This window comes from Periplaneta americana, chromosome 15 (assembly GCF_040183065.1).
Source record: "Periplaneta americana isolate PAMFEO1 chromosome 15, P.americana_PAMFEO1_priV1, whole genome shotgun sequence".
Taxonomy (NCBI): domain Eukaryota; kingdom Metazoa; phylum Arthropoda; class Insecta; order Blattodea; family Blattidae; genus Periplaneta; species Periplaneta americana.
This window is the reverse complement of record NC_091131.1, coordinates 128152291-128180172: the sequence shown is the minus strand read 5'-3', so window position 1 is coordinate 128180172 and position 27882 is coordinate 128152291. Positions and strand designations below refer to the sequence as shown.

At 37.0% G+C, this 27882-nt stretch overlaps 1 protein-coding gene across 3 annotated transcripts in view; it reads left to right on the top strand.

Moving 5' to 3' along the window:
- Positions 1–27882, top strand: part of LOC138715325 (uncharacterized) — a 131671-nt gene that overhangs the window by 37842 nt on the left and 65947 nt on the right. For all 3 annotated transcript variants that reach the window (XM_069848116.1, XM_069848115.1, XM_069848114.1), the window contains exons 3-5: positions 4770–4919; positions 18024–18242; positions 22043–22262. In XM_069848116.1, coding sequence (XP_069704217.1) covers positions 4770–4919; positions 18024–18242; positions 22043–22262 — 589 coding nt within the window. The remainder of the gene's footprint in view (positions 1–4769; positions 4920–18023; positions 18243–22042; positions 22263–27882) is intronic.

The following is a 27882-nucleotide window of genomic DNA, read 5'->3' as shown; positions in this document are numbered from 1 at the left end:
AACTTTTGTGTAGATGATACTGCACACTGACACAAATTACAAAATAATATTTTATTGTCAGTTGATAAACCATCTTCTTTAAATTCTGAAATGTAACTTGTTAGTTTTGATTTTAAATTGACTGAATGACGTACTTTTGGCATATTTACCGTCTTTATAGTATGATTTACAAAACTGAACCTATGTGTACTCTGACTGGCATTTAACTGTTGAGCTGCACAACTGAAGTCTGTTAAAAATTTTAAATTAAATTAATACAGTTTTGTAACTTACTTTCCCATTGTTGATAGGACTGCTAATTTTCAAATAACTCTGATGTTAAAGGGATTACTGAACATGTGTTTAAATCTCTATTGTTGAAATGTATTTTTAAAAGTTAATGGAATTTTGTTTTGTTTTATTGTTAAACCTAATATAATATGGACTGTTTTATATGAAATATGGAAAATATATGGAAATTAACGAAAATATGTACTAAACTCTAAAATATGGAAAAATATGGAAAATAAAAGTAGGATTTTTCAACCCTACACATTGTGAAACATAAAGATAATGCAAAATATAAATTATATTAGCTTTATAAGTAAATATGTATTTACATATAAATCCTTTCCCTGGTTATATGATATGAAGTTGTTACAGATTATTTTTTTTTCTAGTTTTACAAATGAATTAGTGAAACGAATTATATTTGATGTATTTGTGTTTAATTCGTTTGCTCTTAAAAATGGATCATTGCAATCATTTTGTTGCCAAGAACTGCAATTTATGTCTAGCCTATAAAATTTGTAAGAATAGGTCTGTTCAAGGAAAAGTAAATAAAATAAGCAGTCTTTTACCACCATAAAGCTAATACCACATCTTCCTTAAACTCATAATTGTCTCTGTATTATACATTATTCCTCATTGATCTGTGTATCCTATTATGTATCACGAAAGTAGTTTCATTTTAAGCCCAATTTCAGCAAAATAGTCTATAGTATTTGCTCTTTAAACAATTTTTTAATCAGTAGAACTTTGGTTAATTGGCCTAATGCTTGTGTTATAATGATCACAATATTCTATAGTGACTTGACACACAAATGTCAATGCAAAACAGTCGAAGTGTGTACTTTTGTTGAGATCTATAGGCCTATATAAATATAAATCCCACAAGCGTAGCTGCCCTTTAGTAAGGGTTGCCAAAAGATGCAGTATACTAAATAGATAAAAAAAAATTGTATTATCAGTTTGTTTCAGGATTACTATACTTTTGCTGCATAAACTGGGTGGAAAAATCTATATGATATCATTCTCACGAAACTTGTCACTTTTGGAGCCCAAAAATGGCAACAACTGAAATTGTTAGGAAATTGATTTTTTGCTAGATATTGGTTATAAGTATGAAAGATAAGTCAGGTATGTTAGTGACCATGTCTAAATCTTCGTGTGCTACGAGTAATAAAACAAATTCAATTTTAAGATTCTACAGTGTCCACAGTGTCTACAGTTTGAATATGGGAATTATTCTTTTGACTTTTAAAGACAATTTGATTTACACACCGACTTGAAACCAATATTGAAATTTAAATAAGTCACAAATTATGTTTCATATTAATATTAACTGATTTCTATTAGATATAATCCTTTTGAGCCATATTACAAAATGAAATAAAGTATTTGTGTTCGCTCATAAACTTGTTTAATTAATAATGTGAATGGTATCACTAAAAGCTGATCCACAATAAACTGAAAACGGAAACGAGAACGGAAATAATGTTAAAATAAATGTATATAACATTATTTCCATTCTCGTTCTCGTAGTTTCCGATCCCGGTTTATTGTGAACCAGCCTTAACAGTGATATACACGTTAGTTTATATGTTTATAAACAATAATACAATCTGGATTACATTGCTTCCATGAAGATATTTAAATAGAAATAAAAAATGTTTCACGCTACATTGTGTCTCAAACATAACTGTTTCAAGTAACAAATATTATTCTTGTCTGCATTAATTAGTATACAGTATTTTGTGCAATAAATATTATAATAATAGCTATAATAACAATAATGATAAATGTATGTAATCAATAGGACTGGGATTTTTAGGTAAATGTTTTTCTGTATGTAGATAAAGGAATGCAACCAAGTTTAAAACTCTGATCGAAGAACCACTATCATAAATCTGAAATCTTATTCCACATAAAAACACATGTTTTTAGAAAAGATTATGTAAAATAAATATTTTCGGAATTTTCTTTATAAATACATTATTTTAATCCTTTTTTTTATGGTTTTGCGCTAATTTATTTCAATTCCGAACATAAAGTAAATATTTGTTAAATACGAGTATGTGCATACTGTATATAAACACTGTATGCCTTTATATGGGACATCCATTAATATTTAAACATACAGTTTACTTTTATTGTGTTTTAATTTTAGTGGTGAATGCACATAATAGCTTTAGCCTTGGCTGTAGCATAAAGAAACAAAAGGAATAACTTACACGTGTTTTGATCTTCTGTCAATGAAATCAACTGGGATTCACCTCGCAATGTGTAAATGTTCATATTTGTTGGTGTCCAAAGAGATTTTTGTTCGAGATTATTATCCCCAGACTAGATGTCTGTGCTGAGTTTTTGCCAATAAAGCCATTAACTCTCTTTCTCTCCAATAATTCTCACATGTAGTGAGTTTAGAGGAAAGGGCTGGGCATTGTTGAAGATGATTCTGATCTATTTCTGCCTGAAGACTGCAAAAGGACAAAGTGGTGAAGAAATAATTCAAATTTTGTTCGAGTGTTTTGACAGTCATTCCCTATGAGTAATAGATGCAACTGCTCTTTTCCTTGGATACTCCGGAATTATATTTTGTTATACATTGAAATATTCCTATCTTTTATTGCTATTTGAAATTTTGTAGAAATGGTATGATATTAGCCTATACAGTAAAACCCCAATTATCTGTCACCCTATTAACCAATTGATGGATTATCTGACTCTGTCTTTCTCGCCCTCTTTTTTTTTTTTTTTTTTTTTTTTTGCTACAGAAACATATGAAGTACTATTGTATGATATATTAGTACCAGTACGTATTTTTTTCTAGAGATTGTTATTACAAGCCTTGACACTTACACAGCATGGTCTACTGTTAGAGTACAACTTCTGTCTGTACTGTACAATTTCTACTGTATATAAAATATATTCCATGAGTGCCAAAACAAAACGTGTTGTGCAAAGTGCCGAAAAAAGTGCAAATAATTCAGTTGTTTGGGGAAAGAAAAACTGTCACTCATCTCGCATCAGAATACGAGATTGATGTTACAATTCTGCGAGAATTAATAAAAATCAACAATAAAATGTATAAGGTACGTATATCTACAACACGAGACCTGTACTATTCCTATCTTTCCACCGGCATCCATTACAAGGAATTTCCTTGCCTCTTAAAAACCAGTCGTTGACAACCAGACTTAAATGAGATAAATACTGATTCACTACTTAGCATGTTAAACACAAGAGCATGGAGGAAATTAAAAAAAAGTTCAACTACTATCCACTTACTTTACGAAAATATTTTATGATATGGATTATCCGATTTTTTCGATTAACCGTTCAGTTCACCCCCTTCATTACCATGGATAATAGAGGTTCTACTGTATGTTGATATTTTGAGTTGATTAATCTTTCAGCTGTTGGTCATGATAAAGTTGACATGGAGTTTTTAAGATATTACTTCCTTTCTTAGAAAGACTGTCAGCATCATCATTACCAGATGATTCACAGTGTACTGGTACCCATTGAAAAACTATTGTTTTGTTAAACTTCATCAGTTATTTTTTTACTTTTGGGTGACAGATTGGTTGTTATAGCACTAATAACTGCTTTACAATCGCTGAATATAACAACCTGTTGAAAATACTACCTTTACTGTCAAATTTCACGTATTGTACAAGAAGCTATTTTGAGCACAGATGAAGTCCAACATTGATGTCATACTGTCTTGCTGCTTTTTAGTATATAGATTTCACTGGCCTCTGAAATCCATAGTTAGCATTTCTTCAACTACATCATATCTATCAACAACGTCACAACTGTCTGTATCTTTGTCATCTGTAACACTAGATCATCAAACTCCGAATTATCTTCAGTCATAATGATTGTGACTCGAGGAAATTTTCAAAATATAAATGTCTTTTATTAAATCAAATTTAAAATAAAAGTGGAAGAAAATTAAAACCTATTACTCTATCATATCACATTTTCATTATTGTCGTATCTGTATTATCTCAATTATAATCATATAATCACAGTTGCAAAATGATTGAGCTGCAATGTAAGTCATTACTTATTATAGCGAAAGAAACTGTTGAAGTTTTTTTAAATATATTGATTTTGTATTTTTGTTAGTGGGACTGAAAGTGTTATAGGTATTCTTTTTCTCCAACAAGGGTACATGGTATTATTAACCAAAGTGTTCCTCTTTAGCTGTAGATCAATTCACTGTCTTAGATGCTGCCTGCAGTGCATCATGAGTTGGATTTATAATGCACTAAGGGTGTTGATAATGATGACAATGATGCTGAGTAATGGAGAAATATGGAACATTATCAGGGAAAACAGAAATATCCTATGATAACTTGACACTAAAAATTCCATTTGAACTTAGGTTTTCTGTATTTAAAACTAATGTTACTTCCTGGAAGAAATTGAAGTCCTGTTTAATTTAAGTATTTTATTGCATATTGAATTGATTGTTCCTATTTTCCTTTTCTTGTTTGTAGGATCGCTACCTCTTCTGTTCAGGTGCATATGATGGCAAGGTGAATTTATACTCAGCGCTGCGAATGGAGCTACTCATGTGCTATCAGATCACCACCATGACCCTGGCACGCAATGTCAATGCTGTCCGCTTCACATCGGATGGCTCCAGGGTGAGGGTCATGTCCACATTGAATAGAGGTCTTGATAGTCTGTACGTATCAGTGAACCACTTTCTCTTTAATCCACATTACTAACTTAAAAAACCTCTCAGCTAATTATAAACCAAATTAATTATCCCATGACAGACTTAGTCTGCGTTTCCATTGTTTATTTCTGTGATAATTTGTTAGATTTCATAAAAACTCGTTTTTCATAATAACATTTCGTAATTATCGATAAATAATTTTAGTATAAAATATAACATTTTTGTTATTTTTATGGATACTGTATATTTTTAACTTTATGTTCGCCCTTCTTTTTTTGTAATGCATAATGAGAGCTATATTTCTGCACAAATTATTTTCTGAAAAGTATTTCCAAGCATATTTCTCAAGCTGTCTGCTGTTGATGAATGTCGTCAGATTCTGAGTTCTGATATTCAAACCGAACTGATGGCAATGGATATTGGAGAGTAATAAAAAATCGTAGAATGTGATGAGAATTTTAAGTGTTACAAACATATTTGAAAACTTAATTTTTCTGATATTTTGAAGCAACTTACTCATACACGTTTCATCCCCACACCTTATTGTTCAGAATTATTGAACCTTAAAAATAGTTTTGAAGTATTGGAGAAATTGAATTTTCGTATTTGATTGCAAAATGCAAGGACAAATTCAATCCCCATATAAATTCAATCAACATGAACACTAGAATTCTTTGAGTCTGGCATGGCTTTCTTTCAGAGAAGCAGAGCTAGGAATCTTGTGTTCTAAATTTGTTGCATGTTAAAGAATTCTTCTTCTGTATCAGAGACCTCTGGGCAAAACTTACTGTTTTTCCACCTATGGCAGATTTCAAGTCTACTAGTCATCATACTCTTCTGTTATATCATTTGGGGAAATTATTTCCAGCTTTCAAACCACAGAAATGAAATAAACATTTGCCAAATAACAGAATTGAGGAATATTTAGCTTTATCATAATTAGAGGTGCCTTCCTCTCCCTCCCAAAAAGTAGAAACTTTATTACTTTATTTTTCTCGGTATAATATTAGAATTATCTCACCAACTGAAGCATGTATGTGATAGAAATAATAAATAGCTATGCAGTATTGATTTTCTTGTTTTAAATTGAGAAGTATTCGTGGTACCGGTAATGAAAGAGAAGAATGTTTAATGGCTATTTGTGTCATAACCTTCAGACAATTAAAATGATCGCATCATTATCTGAATTGTACATTTGGGGCATATGTACATTCATAAATAATTCACATTGTCATACGTTAGTTGAATGGCTAGAACATCAACTTTCCATGCCAAAGACCTAGGTTAAAAATCTCCACAATAGTCCTTAATCTTGCCAGCCAGGACTGAAGATGTTTCTGGCATCTAAAGTGGATTTCATATTTCACAAGCCATGTGGGCTGAGAACAAAAAGAAAAGAAGCAGTACTTTTTAGACATCCAAGATTTTGGAGATGGAGAGGGGGGTGAGGAGAAATTTGAACTTGTCCAAATTTAAGTCATTAGTATGTACAGTGCATGGAAATTTAATTATAATGAAGGTGTGCATTTGACAAGATTAATTTGTTTCAATTAAATATCATTGTATTTAAAAATATGCAGAATTGTAATTGCTGAAACTGAAAATAATTGAGGACTACACGGCAAGAAAGATGAATAAGCATTCGAGCGCATGATGTTCCTTGTGCTTTTCAGAGGAACGAGCGGGAACCAAGGAGTTGCCCCCTACTCTACTACCATCCTACTCCTGTAGTAACTCGCACCAAAGAGCAAAGAGTTCGCAATGCATTAGTACTGTGTTATGATGCAGCCATAGGGTCTATGTTATTTAATGCATACAATTTACGATATGCTCTTAATTAACTTAATAACTATTAGAGTAATATAATATGTAACAGAAGAGAATGAATGATCGAGTTAAAGAAGAAAACCAAATAAATTGTTATAATATAGCCTAATAGCTATTTAAATCAAGCCTTTAATAAGCATAAATTCTTAAAGGAAAAATATTAATATGCTCTAGGTGCTTCAATGCAATTAATGCATAATATAATAAAGAGGCACTAGGTACAGTCATAAAAAATGAATTCACATATAAAAATAAAAGTTTATTGACTGTTGAAATTATAGGCTTACTTCCTCTTATGAGGGACCTTCTAAAATATTCCTTTGCAGCAGCTAAATTACATTATAGGAAGTATTCTTATAAGGTAAGGGTGTTAAATCTAACGACATAGACGAAATAGCAGTGTGTTTGAAAGCATTCATTTCCTTGCATGGAATCTCTTACAAGCTCGTTCAGGTACTACAGAACCCTCTCAAGTCTACAGGTATGCCACCTAAAGATCAACGAGAAAAACATAAAATCTGATGATATATTCGAAAGTGTGCTCAACCACATTAAATCATTCAAGGGACGGAAAAGCCATTATGGTCAGTCAGAAAGTGACCGAATATATGTTCCCGATAATCTCAACATAAAAAAATTATGAAATGTATATTTCACAACCTCGTTCCGATGTGTCTTATGAATACTAAAGAAATATTTTCAACACCAGATTTAACATATCATTTGGATATCCACGCCGTGACACTTGCAGTAGTCTACATGTGACAAGTTTCAGGCTCATCTCAAAGTTTATGAAAATAAACTGATAATATTGTGTCTTTTCTTCCTGTACGTGAGCATATACTATAAAATCGTATATTCATAGAATGACACTGTATTTGCTTTGTTTCTGTGTCTACATACCAGCTAGGTCTAGTCTGCCTTCTAAGTTTCATACAACAATGGCATATGACGCTTAATGTTCCAGCAACTCTATTCATCCTTTTTGCCGTGTACAGTTCAATTGTATACCATCGTTCAGGGATACTTTGTGTTTCAGGTGTAAATTTGTGTCAGTTTGTCAAAGCCAATTTGTATAGTATGTCCTCTCAACTAACATGTTTCGGTCTGTTATTGACCTTATATAGACACACAAAAACACATCCAAATGAAATTCTCATCACACAACTCAATTTCAGAACACACATACTCTTTGACTCCACATTACACTACACAAACACAACCCCACAGGAAACAAAACAAAAGGCGCCAAGACCAGCAACAACCAGTTCTGAAGAGGTCAATAACAGACCGAAACATGTTAACCAGGTACAGTAATATTTAACACGAGAAAGACATATAATACATATTCCGAAATAATTGTTCTTCCTCTGACACATATCATCAAGTGAGATGTACGTATCAGACAGAACCTCAATCAGAGATAGAACTGTCACTGATGCATGGTAATAAAACTCTTTTCTGTATTACCATGCTAGCTTTAGGATCCGAGGTTTGTGGGTTTAAATCAAGCCAAGATGAATGGATAAAAAAGAGTGATTTTCCCCAGGAAGATAGTACAGTAAAACTGGGAGATCCATGTTGTAGATTTACAGCATGGAAAACAACTCTGTCCCTGATAAAATCCTCCAGGTAAAATTTGTTGGTCATTTCTCGTTCACGTTGAATTTAGACATTTCTGCAGTTCAAAGTGTTATTAAATAAAATACGAATACTGCTGCTATTTTCTGTATGAATCTTCCTAAGCTGTATTTTAATATTATAAAGCATTTTTAACCTTTAAAAACTCTTTGTAGTCGAAGTAAATATGTGACGTCATATTTACCTTGTTAAAAAAAAAGATCTTTTAGTTTTAAAGCTTAAGTATTTTGAACTGAGTGTCTTAATTACCAATATATCTTAATTTTGATGCCATTGTCGACCATGTTCTCCTATATGTTCTTGAGTAATCTGTTTTCTTCTGGAGATTTCATACCATGGCTAATTCATTAAAATTGTCTTACATTAATTAATATGTTTATCTATTTGCGCATGTGTGTGTGTGTCTTTTTACATACTAGGTTCAAAAAGTTCCCGGAATTTGTTAGCATCATAGAAACAACGTACCTTAAACACTATTCTACAGAATTCCCTTCAAAATAGTTGCCTTCCGCAACTACACAGTTTTGGCAACGCGTGTAGAGTTCCTGGAAGCAGGCCTGGAAGCCATTTTGTGAAACCCGTCTTAGTGCTCTCGTCGCGTTTGCGATAACCTCTTCAGCATTGAATCTCCGTCCTTTCAGATGACTTTTCAGACGGGGAAACAGAAAGTAATCAGGTGGTGAGAGATCAGGAGAGTATGGTGGGTGATCCAAAGCAGTTATGTTGTGCCTGGCAAGAAAATTCTTTACAATAATTGCGCGATGAGCAGGTGCATTGTCATGCATAAGGAACCAGTTGTTTTCTACCCACTTTTCTGGACGTTTCCTTCTCACTGCGTCCCAGAGGCGACGGAGGGTTTCTACGTACAATTCTTTCGTTACAGTACGACCTTCTGGAATGAACTCATGGTGCATGAGACCCTGAGAGTCGAAGAAAACTTCCAACATAACTTTGCTTTAAGTGTGCTTAAATGCGACAGGCTCATGTCAGTAGATTTACTGGCATGTGAAAGAACTCCTGCGGGACAAAATTCCGGCACATCCGGCGATGCTGATATAACCTCTGCAGTTGCGAGCGTCGTTAAATAAAACATAACATTTAAAATAACTTTGCCTTTGGAAGTGTCCCTAGGAAATTTTTGCTTCCGAGGAGATGTTTTCGATTTCCACTCAGATGACTGTCGTTTAGGGACTGGGTCGTACAAGTAGCACCAGTTTCATTTTGTTTAAGAAATCACCATCTTCATCAGCCATACTGATCATGTCCCCAGCAAAACACAGAACTTGATGTTTGTACTTTGCTCTGTGGACATAATTACAAAATGCGACGAACAAACAAAACACTATGATAAACAATTGCCTACAACTCAAAACCAATAATTGCCATTATCAACAAACTTTAAGGAAATGACATCATGAATGTTACCAACAAAACAAATGTATAATATCCCTTGTTATATATTAATACGAAAAATGGTAGTAAAATTCCGGGAACTTTTTGAACCTAGTAGTATATACTGCTTGATCACTTGATCATTTGCTGCTGCAGGAGCAACTGTCACCACCAAAATCTTAAACTGTCAAGATTAATCATAAGCTGTTGTATTTCTGTGTTTTTGAGTTCATTTTCCTTATGAGTTTGTTATATATGTTATATGTTTTTTTTTTTTTTTTTTTTTACATGAGAAATAACTCTTTTTCATTCTCCTATTGTTAAAGCCTCCCCACACCAATGCGAAATATTTGCAGCCATGGCAGAGACGAAAATTTCGCGTATGCAGTAGCATATTATGTCGTAGTTCCTATGATAGTCAATCAGTCACACTGTTATTTTTATGATTGGTAGGTCAATGTCTGAGAAAAGCATAGAAGAAAATTCTAAATCGAAATCGTTTTTGAAAAGTGGGGGGAAAAAATACTAACTTCGAAGTGATCTGTTAAAATAGATATTTAAACCTTCAAAAGTTGATTAGCTGTCTTTCTCTATTTTTCACATTAAATGGGGGCTCAAAGCGAGAGAAATGTTGAGAAAGAATGGAAATTACTTTTGAAAGTTGCCACTATTCAAACTCTGTACCGGTTTTTGAATTACAGTGAGTTAAATGAGCATTTTCATTTGACGGATAACTCAAGACAACCTTATGACTGTTAAAAGGAAGAAAAGGTGGCTTTTTACAGAAAGCTTCGCACTTCAAATCCGCTTACAAAATATTTTCATTGCTTACATTTTTTTAGTTAATTGTGAGTTTTGAAATGTAATAATAAATATTAAAATATATATATATATATATATATATATATATAATATTAAAATAAGTGCAATTAAAATAAATTTAAATAGAATATTAAAAGAAAAGAATCAAATTGGCGGATGATGATACCTAGAATTTAGAGACTCTTAGATGTATTTGCAGTTGCAAATTTTGTCGAAGAATTGATAGCTCTGGAGGAGGCAACACATAGAAAGTAGAATCTACATAGGAAAAAATAAGTTCATTGGAAACAAGAAGTATCTGAAAATATAAATTACCTATAAAACTAATTTCCTGAGAATCTCTCATAACATGAGCACTTAAAAATAATTGAAAATAATGAAATGAAAATGAAAACAGATCCTTTGTTAATAGTTTTTATTCCTGCTCAGAGAAGTGGCATTGGAAAAATATTTGGTCATTTAACAATTTTCTAGAATTGATGAGAATATGTTCGATGAACTCCTAACACGATATAAATCATGTTAGTGTCGTAAAATCAATACATTCATATTTAGAAACAATTATTTTATTTTAATTGTCCGCATTATATTATAATGTAATGAGTCTAATTCTCCCTCAGTAACATTTTTCATATGTTCAATTTTCATCATTAGATACAAAAACAAAACCACACTGACTTCTATTAAATTTTTTAGCAAACTAATATTCTCTTGAATGTATAATAGCTACATTCACTAAAATGCGTTTTCAATACAAACAGTATTGTAAAATTTATACAGTATTTGCAGTTCAGATCATGCAAAAATAGTATACAATACACATGTGTTAAGTGCATAACAGAATCTCGGAAATAGAAAAGACTCAACTTCATCTCATCGTAACTTTTCTTCGATTTTGTTATAATGCGTCCTTCAAGAAAAGGAAGATAAGAGATGATGCCGAGTCTGAAGACTGGGAGGGGTTTGTCCTGCAAGTAGGGATATTAATGTTATTCGCGTGAAATTAATACAATTATCCTGTTTATGTGTAAGTGTTTTCTCTAAGTGTGCTTGGGCAACAAAGACTTGTTGGAGCAGTGTCTGCTAGGTGTAGATTTTTGCTAATCAATCCTGTAATATTATATTTAAAAAGCTCATGATGACAGATCTTAATGGAATTCTACAGTAAAGCCTTTAGCTTCTACAAGTCGCTTGGGCAGTATCATCGCACTTTGACAGCGAATTGGGGGTCATAAATCTTGCCTTAAAGCAATTGCTTGGAAAACCAACTTGCCACAGTCCTGTTGTCATTCTCTGCGACTCTCAATATGCCATTTTCACAGTGGCATCTCTCCTTCATCCTGTAACATTAAGAGTTGTCGAGATCAGAAAATCCCTTGCCTCACTCAAAGTGTTAGAAGTCGTCATTGTCCTCCAGTGGATACCTTTACATGTTGGTATTTCAGGAAAAGAGATTGCGGACTCCCTAGCAAAAAAGGAGACTGAAATATTGTTACGGACGACCTCCCAACTTTCGTATCACAACTTGAAACGATTAGTTAACCGCTCATTTAAGAATGAGTTTCTCTCAGATCTTCAAATAAAGAGTGATGGCAAGAAATGGGCTGGTCTTGTTGACAAGTCAGTGTTATTTCCTGATTACCCCATCAAGAGATTGTTGCTGCCATAAGGATTGCCACAGGACACGACTGCCTGGCGGAATATTTATATAAACTGGGTACCGTCACCTCAGTGCGTTATTTGTTATGAGAAAAATTCTGTTATGAATTGGGAATCATTTAAATGTTTGTAAAAAACTTGTAAATTTTAAATCTTCTATGGGGACTTTGTACTGGTCTGCCAGAAACCAAATGATGTTGAATCAATCTGGTTGAGCATTAAATACATACATATTTAAAATTTGAAAATTAATTGCAAGTCGGTTATTTTAAGCATATGTAGACAAATATCGCATAATAAAATAAAAATAATAAGTCCAAAACATTGATTATTCATTGAGCTGTAGTGACACCATATGCAAGTACTGATGTTAGGAGGTACTATGCGAATTCGTGTTAATGGAAAATAGGTCTGTTTATGTTTATTGGAACCACTCTTCTATACTAGCTATTTTATTTATTTATCTAAAAGATAACAGTTCCCTGTATTAACAGGTTGCCACAGAGACAGAGCATATTGAGCAATAGGCAGTTGGAAGTATAAATAATATACATATGTTTAAGTTGAAGGGAGTCTTACAACAATGACAAGAAATGACTGAATAAATAAGTAGCTACTAATTAATTAGTTCCTAGAATATTTCAAGAGAATGAAATATGAATGAGATTAGATTTGATAAAAATTGCTATTAAATGTAGGCTTATATTTGCTTTCAAGAATGAAACCTTTCCTAAAGGAAGAAAATTATTAACTTCTAACTACTAAATTTTAGTAAGATGTTAAATGACACAAATTTCATATAGGTAGGTTTTCTAGTAACATTTCTATACTAAACAATGCTATCATATTCTGAAGAGCTGATAAAAATACAACTAAGATGCGAATATGAAATTATTGCCTATAGAAGGCCGTACGTAGGCTAGAATTTTTCTCTTAAGATATGTTAAAGATGTGAATAACTTACTAGTATCTTTTAATTTCAATTGAATTGCATCCCATATTGTCCTTTTTCCTTACGTACTTGTATTCCTCATAGGATAAATCTTATAAACCTAGGTGTTTCCTTACAATTTCAATCAATTTCTCATAGAATGTCACCATAAAATTTGTGGTGGCAGTGAAAAAAATCGTGCAGGCAGTGAATCTAAATTTCAACTCTGCAGTTTTGCAGATGCCCAGCAATACTTTCATGCTGGTGTAGGCACACTTATATTATTTGCAATGTACACTGAGGCGATGGCAACTTAATTAAGCGAAACATTTGTCATCGCTGCGAATATTTCATGTCAGTGTGGGAAGGCCTTTGGTACTTGAGGCAGTTCGAGTGTGCAATTTTTTTATTAACTTCAAATACATTCTGACCCACATTAAGCCTAGTATTTCTTCTTTTTACACTGCTTCAAATGTATTTAGTTGTATTCAAGTTACTGTGAAATGGAAGCAAGCTTAAAGTTTCATGTTCTTTAGAGATATCTCAAAACAGATTGCACCATTGTTTTTTTCTCAGAAAATTTCTCATGATTTTGAGTACCCACATGATCCCCTTTCCATTTAAAATTTCAAAGTTGCATCCAAAATGGTGACTTTTGAGATAGTTGAGAGCTAGAATTGAATGTATCACTGTTAGGCATTTGGTCTTGCAAATACTGGTAACACCTATAGTAATTGAAAATCAAGCATATGGAAGATATTTATATGGTCCAGACTTCTGATTCACTCTGTACTTCACAGAATTATCTTTGGAAATTTCTCAAAATTAATTAATAATAACAGCCACTCTTTGTCTTCGATTTGAAAATTATAAATATTCCAGGAGCAAATCCTTCTTCACTGCCATCATGAACAGCTAGTATTGTACAACACTGTTATTCTTCATGACACCATCTGTTGCAATGTCATGGCAACACTGTGAGCAGGATGAATCCACATCTCATACAGAAATATCACTATTTTTCGTGTTCTCACTTGAATTACATTCTTCCTGATTCTTCTGAAATACTTCGTTCTGTATGCAATAATATCTTTAATTTGCATTAGAATTAACGTCATAGTTTTGGGTTTTTTACACTTACACCTCATACCCCATAAACACTTTTCTCAATGGCTCTTTTTCTCCAGGGAAGTTACGTTCACCTTTCAGAGTGGATGGTACATTTTATGAAATTTAAATTTCTTTCTTACCTGTATAAGAATTGGAAAATGTTCCAGAATTCCATATAAATCAAGTCATCAAGCTCAATGATTTGAAACACCATTTTCGCTTTTTACTTGAAGTCTGTAATTTGTGTTCATCAGTACTTGATGTTTTGTAATCATTTCTAGTTTTTATCGTAAATTCAGACCTATATGTAGCAATAGTAGCGTGTTTAGTTGCATGTTCAGTAGGATATTGTAATGTTCTAAAAGAATTTTCATTATTGAGACTATCATATTTCTCATAGTTTCACCTTGCCATCTGCGGGTGGTTGGCCTTAAAAACTATTGTACTTAGAAAGCATTATCACTTGAACTTCAACAGGAATTGCACAATGCAAGCAAGATTATGCACAAATATTAGTAACTCTTAAGAAATTAACTAAACTTCAGGCATGTTTCGCCTTACCCTTTCTCACTGCAGGTTTTGGGAAATTTTTGTTAACATGTTCGTGCTGGTTTGTGTATGTGCATGTGCATACTTGTGGACACTTGCATGTAATGTTCAGGTTTTATCTTTGAAGTCATTATCGTTCCTGTTGCCCAATAATAATTAACAACACTATCTGAATGCTTGATAAAACTATGTACTGAGGTGTATTATATTAATCTCCTCTTGTTTGGACAGAGCAGACAATTTTGGATAACAACAATCCAATTCTGTGAAAGTGAACACAAAAATAGTCGTAGCCCATAACTTGTCCGATTTTAACAACAGATGCATCTTATTACAGTTCTGGAATTAATTTAGGGTTGTGAATAATAACTTGGTCCCATGCCTTAACCACTTGGTTTACAGTATTATTCTTTGAACTAGTGATATGGATTGAGTCTTAGTTCTAGGTCTTATTTACTTCTTAGTTCTTGTTATGTATCTCTTGCTCCAATTATGGAGTCATTCTCAAGGTGTCCCTTATATAATTATACTGTCTATGACTCATTTCCATGGAAGAAATGGATGCTGTCCCCTTTTAGTTAGACTTTCTGGAAAGTACAGAGAGACTTTAGGTTTCAACCATTTCCAAGGTGGAATTGCTTTAACATTTGAGGTTTTTGTTAAATTTTCTTGATACACTGTCAGCTGGCTGGCCATAATATATCAGAAAGATTGTTTCGATGGTGTAGTGTTGGGGATCACAACTGTAAGAAGTTGTAAGATTTAAGTAATAATTTCGACATTGGCTCACATAAATTACACATAATTTGGCAATGAATTTCATTGTTACCAGTAGTGGTGTTCATTAATTTAATTTATTGCCATATATTATATTTCATGTATTGTGAATTCAGAGTGTGAGATGTCAGTGTCTGGGAATCATAGCGGAATGCTGCATGTTAGATATTGTTTTTCTTATACAGTTCGCCAGGCAAGTCTCTCTGCACTGGAGACAGCGGACTGTATGGCTCGCAACTGCAATTATGTTGGTAGCATCAGCCAAACTGGATAATTGCCACACATCTTTAAGTGGAAGTTGTTCAGTTAACGATATCATTTGAGGGCGCTTTCTATTGAAGAAAGAGCATTTTTGGTGGAATACTTTTTTCGCGAAGTTTACAGAAAATGTGAAACAGAAACTTCGTATGCATTTCCCTAATTCCAGGTGTCCAAATCACTATACTGTACGTGATTTGATCAGTAAATTCCGTGGAACCGGATCAGTCCTCGATGCACCAAGAAGTGGCAGGCCTACAATTTTAACGATAGAAAAACTTGATGACATCTTGGATATAATGTTGAGTCTTACAAAATCAACGCGCAAATTAGCACAAGAGGCCGAAAACTCTAAGTGGACAACACATAAGGCTGTAAGAAGCGAACTTCAACAATTATTGTACCCCTTAAAATTATAGTGGTTCATGAATTAAAAGAAAGTGATTACGAAAAGAGAGTCTGCAAAATCTGCGGTATGGTAATAATCCTAAAACAATCAATGAACTTAAGACGAATATAATTAATTATGTGCAGTCGATTACGCAAGAAACATTAGTGAAAATGGTTGAAAATAAGTGTTAAAGAGTCTAACTGTGCCTTCAAGAACTAGGAAAACACTTCCAGCATCTGTTATGATTGTGGTGAGTACACAGTTTACATTTTGTTCCTAGCATAAGTTCCAGCTACTACCAACATAACTGCAGTTGCTAGTGCTGTCTCCATTGTGGAGATACTTCCCTGGCGCACTGTATAAGAGTTAGAGGGTAAGGTTGCATCTTTTCTGATTTCTATGCGTCTTTGAGGAAGACATTTTCTTATGAGATTTCGGCTATTATATGGGACCGGTGCACCTAACATTGTGATGAATTTTGGAAGCTACAGTGAATAGTAAAATATGGTTTTGCAAACCAGCAATAATGCTGACCACACATTACCCCTGTACTGATTGGATGATCGTTCACTTCTTCTAAGACATATGGACGTGAGGTCAATAGTCAGCTGGTCAGCCTTGGCTCTCCATGGGCTGTTGTGCCAGGGATGATTGAATAATGTCTTTGCAATAGGAAGCTGGTTCCCTTCCCCTGCCCCAACCTCCATACGATGTAAAGTTCTGTAAGTACGTCATAAATTTCAGAGTACCCTTGGATTTGGTCTTTCAGCAAAGTTTTCAGTTCCTAGTGCACTGGTGATAAGGATAATTTTTAATTTGACAGAAATGATAGAATGATTGTCAAATAAATGGAAGTATTCCTAGAACAACCATCCCAACACTACCATTTCGTCTATTGTTGAGCTTGGATCTTCAATGTGAGAAGCTAATGCTTTAGTCATTAGACAAAACTTTGTGTTCAAATATTTCTGGCTAGTTTATTTAAAGTAGGGATCTAAATTTTGTGAAAATTTCTCTGATTTTTAAACCTTTAAAAGAGAATTTTGGACATGTAAACTCTCACTCACTCACAAGCATGCACGCACACACAGACACAGAGTTTTTGTTATTGTAATCATTTTTTATCATGCTCGGTGGCCTAGTGATTTCTGTGCTTGTCTCTGAATGCAAGTATTGTGAGTTAAACATGTTCTGGGGCAGTGGTTTTTCAGGCAGAAAATCCTAAATTAGAGCTCTTATTAGAGAATTAATACTCGGGACTCTGTGTTAACTATATTTAATACATATGAAAGAACATTGACATTTGATTGAGTAATGTCGTAAACAAAATTATCACGTTGTTTATTACGATACACATCTATATTTCCTACTTTAGTTGCAGATGACACTGCTGATACCCCTGACAGTGTCATCTGGTATCTGGAAAAAGAAATGGTGTGCAAATTCCGCAGTGATATCCATTACAAGTTTCATAGCTCCGAAGATGTCTCTGTATAAAATAACTGATCAGTAATAAACAGATACACATACCAAGAAGGAGGAGGAAATTAATTTCTCCTCTTATGTAATTTTCTAACTTTATAAACCTGTGTTCTTCACATATGTGCTGTAAGCAGATGCCTCTATATCAGAAGGAAAATTTAAATTGTACAATGTATATGCAACTAATATCTCTCTGTTTTCCCCCTTGATCCCATCCCTTTCTCACATAGATTTTGGCTGCTACTACTGCTCGTCGACTGGCAGTTGTGGACGTAGAACGAGGGGAGCAACTGCTGGCATATGACAACTGTGCATTCAGTGGCAGAGATCGAACTGGATTGGCCGCGGATCCAGTTTGTCCTAATATGGCTGTCTCTGTTGCTGTTAATGGAAAGGGCCTTACTCTCCTTGATCTCAGGATGCCTCTACCACTCGATTTTGTCTATGATGTAAGTGAAGTTACTTCTGAAAACGTCACAGGAAAAACACATCTTTGAAGAAATATCAAAGGAACCAATAAATGAAAAGAGATTGTTACATATCTATCTAGATGAATCACTAAATGAAACAACATGAACAGGAATTTACTGTATCCAACTCAGCATCGTACTGTATACTAGCACCATTACATCTAGTGATTGACACTGATCTGTTACCTGTAGGTCTATCTTAACTTTCCTAGATAGATATAAAAAATGAATCTTCACAAATTTGAAACTGTTACTATAAATCTTAATGACAAAGGTTATCACGCGCGTCTAGCGATAATCTGAACATTGCACCAAATAGAGTGTATGCATGCTCGAAATTCTCTCCTGTCTCTCCGCACAGATGACACTACTGACACGAGGCTGCAGCAGAGAGGGATGGTCCCGCAGCCCATGTTTCCTTTTTATTCAGTGCTACAGGATTGAAGCAGGAAATGATTGAAATTAAAAATATAAAGGCTAACTGAAATTTCTCAGTCTCTGATCGGGTCAAAGAACCTAATAGAATTGATATTTAACTCTTGTAGTGATTTTTGGTGAATTCTAGAAGGCCCAATTATTCAAATCGTCACCTCCATGCTGGGACCCCCTGGGATCTTTTAAAATGTGAAAGAGGAAGTGGTGTACGGGAAGCAATGGGAAGCTACTGCATTTATCCTTCTCAAGAAAAACTGCAGATGATAGACAACATTGATATATATGGACCATATGCAAAGACTAAGAGGAAGGCAGAAAATAGGAACGATTGGAAATGCTGGATTTGCAGTGAAAGAACTGCCTTGGGCAGAACACTATGTACGAGGGGGATCCAGGAAATAACGACCGTTTTGTTGTAATAATTAAAAAAAATATATTTATTTTAAAAAACAAAGTCTGTTACATAACTGAAGCTTCCTTTACTTCTCTACATAATCACCACCTACATTTAAACATTTGTCGTATCTGTTCACTAGCTTTAGAATTCCCGTGTTATACTCCTCTGCCGCCAGTTCATTAAGCCAGGTGTTCACTGTCTTCTTCAACTCTTCATCACTTCCAAAACGCGTACCACCCAGAAAGTCTTTCAGCTTAGTGAAAAGGTGAAAATCGCTAGGAGCAAGGTCTGGACTATAGGGTGGATGATCAAAGATTTCCCAATCGAATTGATCCAGCAATTCTCGAGTTGAAGCAGCAGTGTGCGGGCGGGCGTTGTCGTGAAGAAGCACAACTCCTCTCGAAAGCATTCCTCGCCTCTTGTTTTGGATGGCTCGCCGTAGTTTTCGTAAAGTCTCACAATAACGATTTGCATTGATCGTAGTGCCTTTTGGCATGAAATCCAGCAAAAGAACACCTTTGCGATCCCAAAAGACAGTAGCCATGACTTTTTGTGTTGAGAGAGTCTGTTTGAATTTTCTCGGTTTTTTGGGTGATGAGGAGTGATGCCACTGACGTGATTGGCGCTTGGTCTCTGGGGTGTTGTGAGACACCCAGGTCTCATCACCAGTCACAATTTGATCGAGAAAGGCGTCTCCATCTGTGTGATATCGCATCAAGAATGTCAATGCTGAGGCCATTCTCTGAGTTTTGTGTTGGTCACTCAGTTGCCGTGGAACCCATCGTGCACAGATTTTGTGGTAGCCAAGATGTTGCGACACAATTTCACCAAGCAAAGAATGAGAAATGTCAGGAAAAGCAATATGCAATTCGTCGAGTGATGTGCGCCTGTCTTGCAAGATTCTGTCGTTCACTTTAGTCTTCAGGTCTTCTGTGATGAGTGATGGGCATCCGGGTCGAGTTTCATCGTGGACATTTGTTCGCCCATTGTTGAACATTTCGCACCATTTTCTCACATTTCTTTCATTCATTACAGTATCACCATACACTTCTTTCAATTGCCAGTAAATTTCTGCAGGTTTCAAATGTCAGGCATTCAAAAATCGAATCACACTCCTCACCTCACAGTCAGCGGAATTGTCAATCACGTCGTTCATTTTGAAGTAACACAAAATCCACAATGGCGACTTGTTGCAACCAATACTCACAACATTATGAGAACACATGTTAAGGAAGCCAGTTGACCTTCAAACAAGGAAGGGGAGTCAGCTGCGCAGCGGGTATGCGCAAACGGTCGTTATTTCCTGGATCCCCCTCGTATGTATATGAAACTATTTTTAAGGAACAGTGTGAGGGCATGCATGTAAATTCCCGCATTTTCATAATTATATGAATTAATAAGCCTCCCTGAAAAAGGCATAATTTAAAATAAAATATAAACTATGCCACATAACAAGATGTAAGAATATGCAAATCTGGCTTCCAGATATAGCTCCCGTAAAGCTGACTTGAATATTTTCAAGGGAAAAATTGTTCTGGGGCTGGGTATCGAACCCGGGACCTTTGGCTGAGCACACCAATACTCTACCGACTGAGGTACCCAGGATCTATACCAGACACCTGGCTCAATAATTCCACATACCTCAAGTAGGTTGACAAGACATCATTGACCTAGCATTGAGTGCGCACTATACTGTGTGACTTAAATGTGGTTTCCTCTTAACGAACAGTGACGTGTATTATGTAAATCTGGCTTCCAGGTATAGCTTCCTGTAAAGCTGACTTGAATAAGTTCAATTTTGGTTGTTTGTTAACAGCAAACCACAATTTAAGTCATACAGTATAGTGTGCACTCAATGCTGGGTCATTGACTCTTGTCAACCTATTTGAGATATGTGGTTATAAAGGAAATAATTGCGCTGGGGGTCTGGTATAGTTCCTGGATAGCTCAGTCGGTAGAGCGTTGGGACACTCAGCCAAAGGTCCCAGGTTCGATACCCGACCTCGGAACAATTTTTTCCTTGAAATTATTTTTCGTAGGTGCATGTTTTTTGTACTTGCTATTGTTCATCAGTTGTTTTGAACATATGACAGTTACAATATAATTTTTACCACCATAGTCTTATAAACAATGTTAGCAAATGGAGAGGTGGAGAAATAGTTAATTAAGTTTGATAATAATATGGACTTCATTTTTTAGTATTCTTTGCTAACAATTTTTTTATTCGTCTTCAACTCTGAGATCCGTCTATATTAATATTTTGTGTATGATTATTTGAATTCAATGGATCCCTTTGGTATAAGTGCTTAGAAACTATATTAAAACTTCAAGTAATCTACCCGTGAAGCATTTTCATTTGTTCCTTAGAGTGATGTTGTGAAAGATTAATTTCGTGTTTTCCATGGGAATACACATGTTCAGTATTGCTGAGACCAAAAAAGTTATTTTTTATGTTTCTAATACAATAAAATGTTGACAATTGTAGAAAAATGACGCCCTTGTTGTAAGGAAACACACTTATTATGTTAGTACAAACAACACTTTATTAATTGATGGTAATTTTTTTTATCTCTATTAAGAGAAGGAAAGAAACTAAATTTCCATTGTTTGCTGTAGACTGAACTTCTGAAAAGCTAGACTTAGTAGGAAAGAAGCGAAAAGGGCAACATTGCCCAGCATATAAGCAATGAAGATAATAATATTTTTAGGTATCTTAAATTCGAGTAATAAATACTAACAAAAGAACTCCAATTAACTTTCTGAAACTGGTTGTATGTTTATGACTGTTAAGTCTTTTGATGTAAAAGCGTTATACAAATTGAGTCTCTGGAGTTAAAGTGCTTCTGGCTAATCTGATCTGCTTTAGTTTTAGTCTGTTTTCATGTCTATATTTGTTAAACAATTGAAATCCAATAGCAGTAAGAATACATATGTTTCTTTGTCTCAGTTACATAGTAGCGTGATACGTGACCTGGCATTTATGCATCCTTCCTGGCCATGGGTGCGTGGGCAGCAGAGTGCACTGTTGACAGCTGGTGGTGATGGAACGTGCAAAGTGTCTACCTTAGATGGAAGAGTTCTCCACGCTTTTCAGGCTGGCCATCAAGTTAATACAATTTGCCCTACTCCTGAACCATACAATATTGGTGCTGAGGATGGATTTTATAGTGAGTGAAAAGTTAGGTTTCTGGTTTCTATAGCTAGTCCATTTATGCCTTAATGAGTAACTTCTATTAAAAATGAATGACCTCATTTCATTCATGTGCTGCCATAGTGGTCTAGTGGCTAGAGCGCTGGACTTATAATCCTGCAAAAGGGTATCTGTCGGATACAGGGGGGGAGAGCCATTAATCCTTCCCATTGAAGGCTTTAAGGAACCAACCTGGACAAATACCCAATGTCCCATCCCTACCTTCCTGTGGTGCAGCTGTTAGTAAGCATAATTTTACGAGCTGAACTAAAGGGAGGGGCTACTCATCCATTAGCGCTGGTCAGCTTGATGAGTTAATGACTGAATTTGGTATAATTTTCCTCTATCCAATACCTAATTCCCTCTTTACCCTTTCCTATCCAGTCCTCTGACTAAACTCTTACTTTCTTCGACCCCAACGGCATTAGAGCATTCGAGGCCTAGGGGTTCATTTTCCTTTCCTTCCTCCTCTTTCTACTTTTCTGTTCCTAGTGCTGACCTGCTATGGCACTAAAATCGTCCTCCAGTGGCTTAAGGAGGAAAGCTGGTGATCAACAAGATCTCCCAGCTAGGTCCAATGGACCCGTCGACCAACAGTAGGTGTGGTCCTCCAGACATTCTGGGGGTTGTGTGTGGATGAAGTAGCCACCAAAACGTTAAAATATGGTGTTCACTTAAACCGGCTACAACTTGCCATTTAAAAATGGATTCGGAACACCTCAAAATCTGTGCTTCAGTGGCTGGTCATGATAATATCTTTGAAAAATATTGGAGTCAAATGACTTTATTGTCAAACGCCTGGCATTAGAAAACAACAACAACATAATCCTGTGAACCTGAGTTCGATCCCTGGTGTACCCTCGAATTATAACTTGTGTTGGGCAAGCCCATGGTCCATGTAACACAGGGGCTTTCTTCAGGAACTCCAGTTCCCCTGTGGCATCCCAATAAATCTCCATAATCATCTCATCTCATCATGTGTGTAGCATAGACCAGCCTCTATGCCACACACTGGGCAACGATTTTGTCGGTAAATTGGTCTACTAACTAGTTTCATATGGGTGAATGACATAAGTCAAGTACCCGCCATTAGTTAAAAAAAAAATCATTCATGTATAATGGGAAAGGAAAGGATCAGATATCTTGTTTGCACCAGACGATAGAAAAACTCTCCAAGTTTCTTATATTATGTGTCAACTGTTTGAAATTATTATATTATTTGGAGGAAACGTAATAAAATAAAACGAATATTCCTCAGCAGAAAACATTTTGTGTGTTGAAATTTGCAGAGAAGATAGTATCTGTACATGTCCCTAAACTGGACAGCTCCAACAACAGAATTTTCCACATAATTGATGATGTGTCCCATTTCTATCGAGAGATCCGTAATTTTCTAAATTAAGTTCTTTCACTCTGTTGGACTGTGTCTGTGGCTTAGTGCTAGTGTGCTGATCTTCCATTCAGGCATTAGGTACAATACCAGCCAGGTCATGATAGAATTTGTGCTGAACAAACCAGACATTGCAAAGGGTTTGTCTCAGGGTACTCCTGTTTCCATCTTTTATTTCATCAATACTTTCCATCATCTCCTCCTCATTTCATATCATCTTCATTAGTTAAAAATAGACTGGGATGAAATCCTAGAAGCTGTATGAGTCTCCGATAATGATACAGAGTTCAAACGCTTGAGACTTTGTACTCTAGGACCTGTTTCTTCCAAGGTTGAGGTAGGATGGCTCATCTAATCAGCATCGGATTCGCTACCTTTTCGGACTTAGACAATCATCACATATGTAGAACACACAGTGTGCCAGTATAAGCCCAAGTTTATTGATGTGGTTAATTTGTTCTGAGTCCAGCTCTCAAAAAGCCAAGCCACCCCACACTGTTGAATAGGACTCAGTGGCATCAGTGATCTTGTCCTGCAGTGCTGACCATCTAGATCCCTGGACTTAATATTATGTGACTTATTTTTGAAAGGTGAAAAACAATACCTATGTGCTCACAAATCTAGAGAGTAGAATCGTGACTGCAGTGGAAGAAATAAGAGAGACATTGTATTAAGTATGGAATGAATAGTACTATTGGTTGGATGAGCATAATGTGACAGGTGGAACTCGCATAGAGGGGCAATGAAGACCTGAAACGAAAGTTGGAGAGTTATTCTTATAATCTGAAGTAAACCCCATGTTTATAAATTTCCAAGTACACGAATTATAAATGTTCGAAATATTTTTTTCTAGCTCTGTATTTTAGAAGAGATGTCAGAACTTGGAAATTCTTACATGATTGTACAGTTAGTGTTGGCCTATGTAAATATTTCGACTCCTATTTCTATGTAACATCAGATGAACACATGATGTCCACACCTGTGGAGTAACGGTTAGCACGTCTAGCCGCGAAACCAGGTGGTCCGGGTTCGATTCCCGGACGGGGCAAGTTACATGGTTGAGGTTTTTTCCAGGGTTTTCCCTCAACCCAATATGAGCAAATGCTGGGTAACTTTCGGTATTGGACCCCGGAATCATTTCACCGGCATTATCACCTTCATCTCATTCAGACGCTAAATAACCTAAGCTGTTGATAAAGCGTCGTAAAATAACCTACTAAAATAAATAAAAATAAACACATGATGATACTCACATGGCATTAAGTAAACATGTCACTAAGCCCTTACCTAAGGCAGCACAGGATATCTCATTAACATACTGTAACTTCAAAATTCAAAACAATAATGTAGTTTTATTCTTACAACAATATCTCTTCACTTTCTACAGTTTAATTCTACTCCCGTCAACAATGGGATTTCCACTCCACACAGTAACACAGTATTCGTTATTGCACTCCACAGACGACAATGGCAATTTACTTGGATTATTGAGAACAACAATGAACTGTTAATCTTAACTAATGTTCACAAAGCACTATTTACAAATCAGAACTGTCAGTTCTCAGTTCACAGTTCATTTGCCTTGGCTAGTTCTTCTAGCTCAGTCACTCAAGTTCTCAGTATATCGAACCACAGACCTTCAGAGACAGTCCACTGAACCTCGAACTCAGGTCCCCCAACTGCAGTCCACTGCACTCGAACTCAGGACTTCGGACGCTCGCACAGCTGCGGACACATTCAAGTCGGACTCCGGTCTCGAAGCTGGCTTCACTGCTACACAAGACTGGCTGGCTTGCTGTTCACCGACTACAACAACACTGCAACTAACTAAACTGCTCCTCAAGTTCACTCGCGTGTCGTATTTATAACTAAACTACAATGCTAGAAATTTCCACGGGTGTCCAGAGATAGCATTCTCGAATAATCTGGATTTCTCCCCTCTCTGCCGCGGTCGCTCTCTCCCCTCTCCTCTCTACGCCACAGCACATGCCCCAGGAAGCAGATGCGCATGCAACCTGCCCGAACCACGGCCGACCTAGCCCTTCTTCTGCCGGTCGTGAGATCGAATCTCACGTGGCTGTCACATTGCTCCCTCCTTAGGACTGCTCGTCCCGGGCAGTCCCTTGGTAGGCTGCTAGACGGTCCAGATGCACCACCATCATCTTCCCTCGGGGTTGTCGCTGGATGCGGTACACCACGTCATTGATGCGGGTCACCATGCGGTATGGTCCATCCCAGGCACGCTGCAGCTTCAGTGATTTTCCTTTGGTCCTGGTAGGTCGATACAGCCACATCAGGTCGCCCTCCTGCAGAGTTGGCTAATCTGTCGTAGTGCACTTTCATCCTGTCGCTGGCCATCTTGAGTTGCTCTCTAGCCAGTTGGTGGACTCCATTCAACTTCTCGGTCAGTTCTGCCACGTAGTCAGTTGCTGGCTGGTCGGCACTGGGTGGCGTGCCAAACAGCAGATCACAGGGCAGGCGCAGCTGTCTCCCGAACACCATGTTTGCTGGTGTCATCCCTGTTGTATCGTGGATCAAAGCTCTGTAGGCCAAGAGGAACAGTGGGACTCTGGCATCCCAGTCTCGCTGATGGTTGGACATCACCTTCCGCAGGTGCTCTTCCAAAGTTTTGATGTAGTGTTCTACCATGCCATTGGACTGTGGGTGGAGGGGAGTGGTCCTGGTTTTATGCACCCCCAGACGCTCGAACAATTCTCCCATCAGGTTGGATTCGAAGTTGCGCCCCTGATCACTATGCAATTCCCGGGGCACCCCGAATCGGCAGATGAAGTTGTCAAGCAGCACGTCTGCCACCATTGAAGCCTCTTGGTTGGGAATCACGTACACCTCTGGCCATTTTGTGAAGTAATCCATGGCGACTAGCAGGTAGCGGTTCCCTCGATCCGTGACCAGGAATGGTCCAGCAACGTCGATGGCGATCCTCTCAAAAGGAGCTCCCACGTTGTACTGCTGCATGGCTCCCCTGCTGCGTGTCCTTGGTCCGCGACTGGCTGCACATGTGTCGCATCTTCGGCACCATTGTTCTGTGTCGGTTCTCTGATGCAACCAGTAGAACCTCTGCCTTAACTTGTCCAGCATCTTGTTGGCTCCCAGGTGGCCTCCAGTCACTCCAGCATGAGTCTCCTCCAGCACTTCCTTCACCTTGCTCCTGGGCAGGACAAGTTGTTCTATGCGGGTCCTTCCATCGGCTGACTCCCAAATCCTCTTCAGGATACCGTCCTTGACAGTGAAGGATTCCCACTGGGCCCAGTAGCTCTTGTAAGTGGTGCTACGGTTGGCGATATCGGCCCATACTGGTCTCTGGCCGGACTCCACATCACGCAGTAGCTGTCCAATGTTTGGGTCCTCCAGCTGCTCCCTCCTTATGGAGGCATTATCCCATCTTGGGCTCGGCTGGGCGGCAATTGCTCGGACTGCGTGGGCGCCATCCCGCTCTTCTACTTTCAGGCAGTGTTTGCAGCCATCCGGGCAGGGGATTCGTGATAAGGCATCAGTGTTGGAATGTTTCTTCCCTTGGCGGTGTTCAGAGGTGAAGTTATACTCCTGCAGTCATTGAACCCAATGGGCGGTCTGCCCCTCCAGATTCTTGAAGCCCAATAGCCAGGTGAGTGCAGAATGGTCTGTCCTCAGATGGAATTCCTGGCCATACAAATATTTGTGGAAATGCTTTAGGGCTTCCACAATGGCAAGAAGTTCTCTACGTGTCACACAGTAGTTTCTCTCAGCCTTGGATAATGTTCAGCTGAAGTAGGCAATCACCCTCTCTTGCCCGTCCTGTTCCTGAGAGAGTACTCCGCCGATGCCTATGTTGCTAGTGTCCGTGTCGAGTGTGAACTTCCTTCCAGGGATGGGGTATCCCAGTACAGGAGCAGTGCAGAGCACCTCTTTCAGTGACTGGAAGGATGACTCCGCCTCGTCCGTCCATAGGAATTGTCGTTTCTCCTCGTCAGCTGGGTTAGAGGCTTAGCGATGTTGGCGTACCCAGCTACGAACCTTCTGTAATAAGTGCAGAGGCCGAGAAAGCGGCACAGCTCCTGCTTGTCCCTTGGTCTCGGCCATCCTCTGACGGCTTGTAGCTTCTCCGGGTCCGTGGCCACTCCATTGGTCCCTACTACATGCCCCAGGTAGCTGACCTTCTTCTGGAACAGATGACATTTCTTCGGGTTCAACTTCAGCCTGCCTTGTC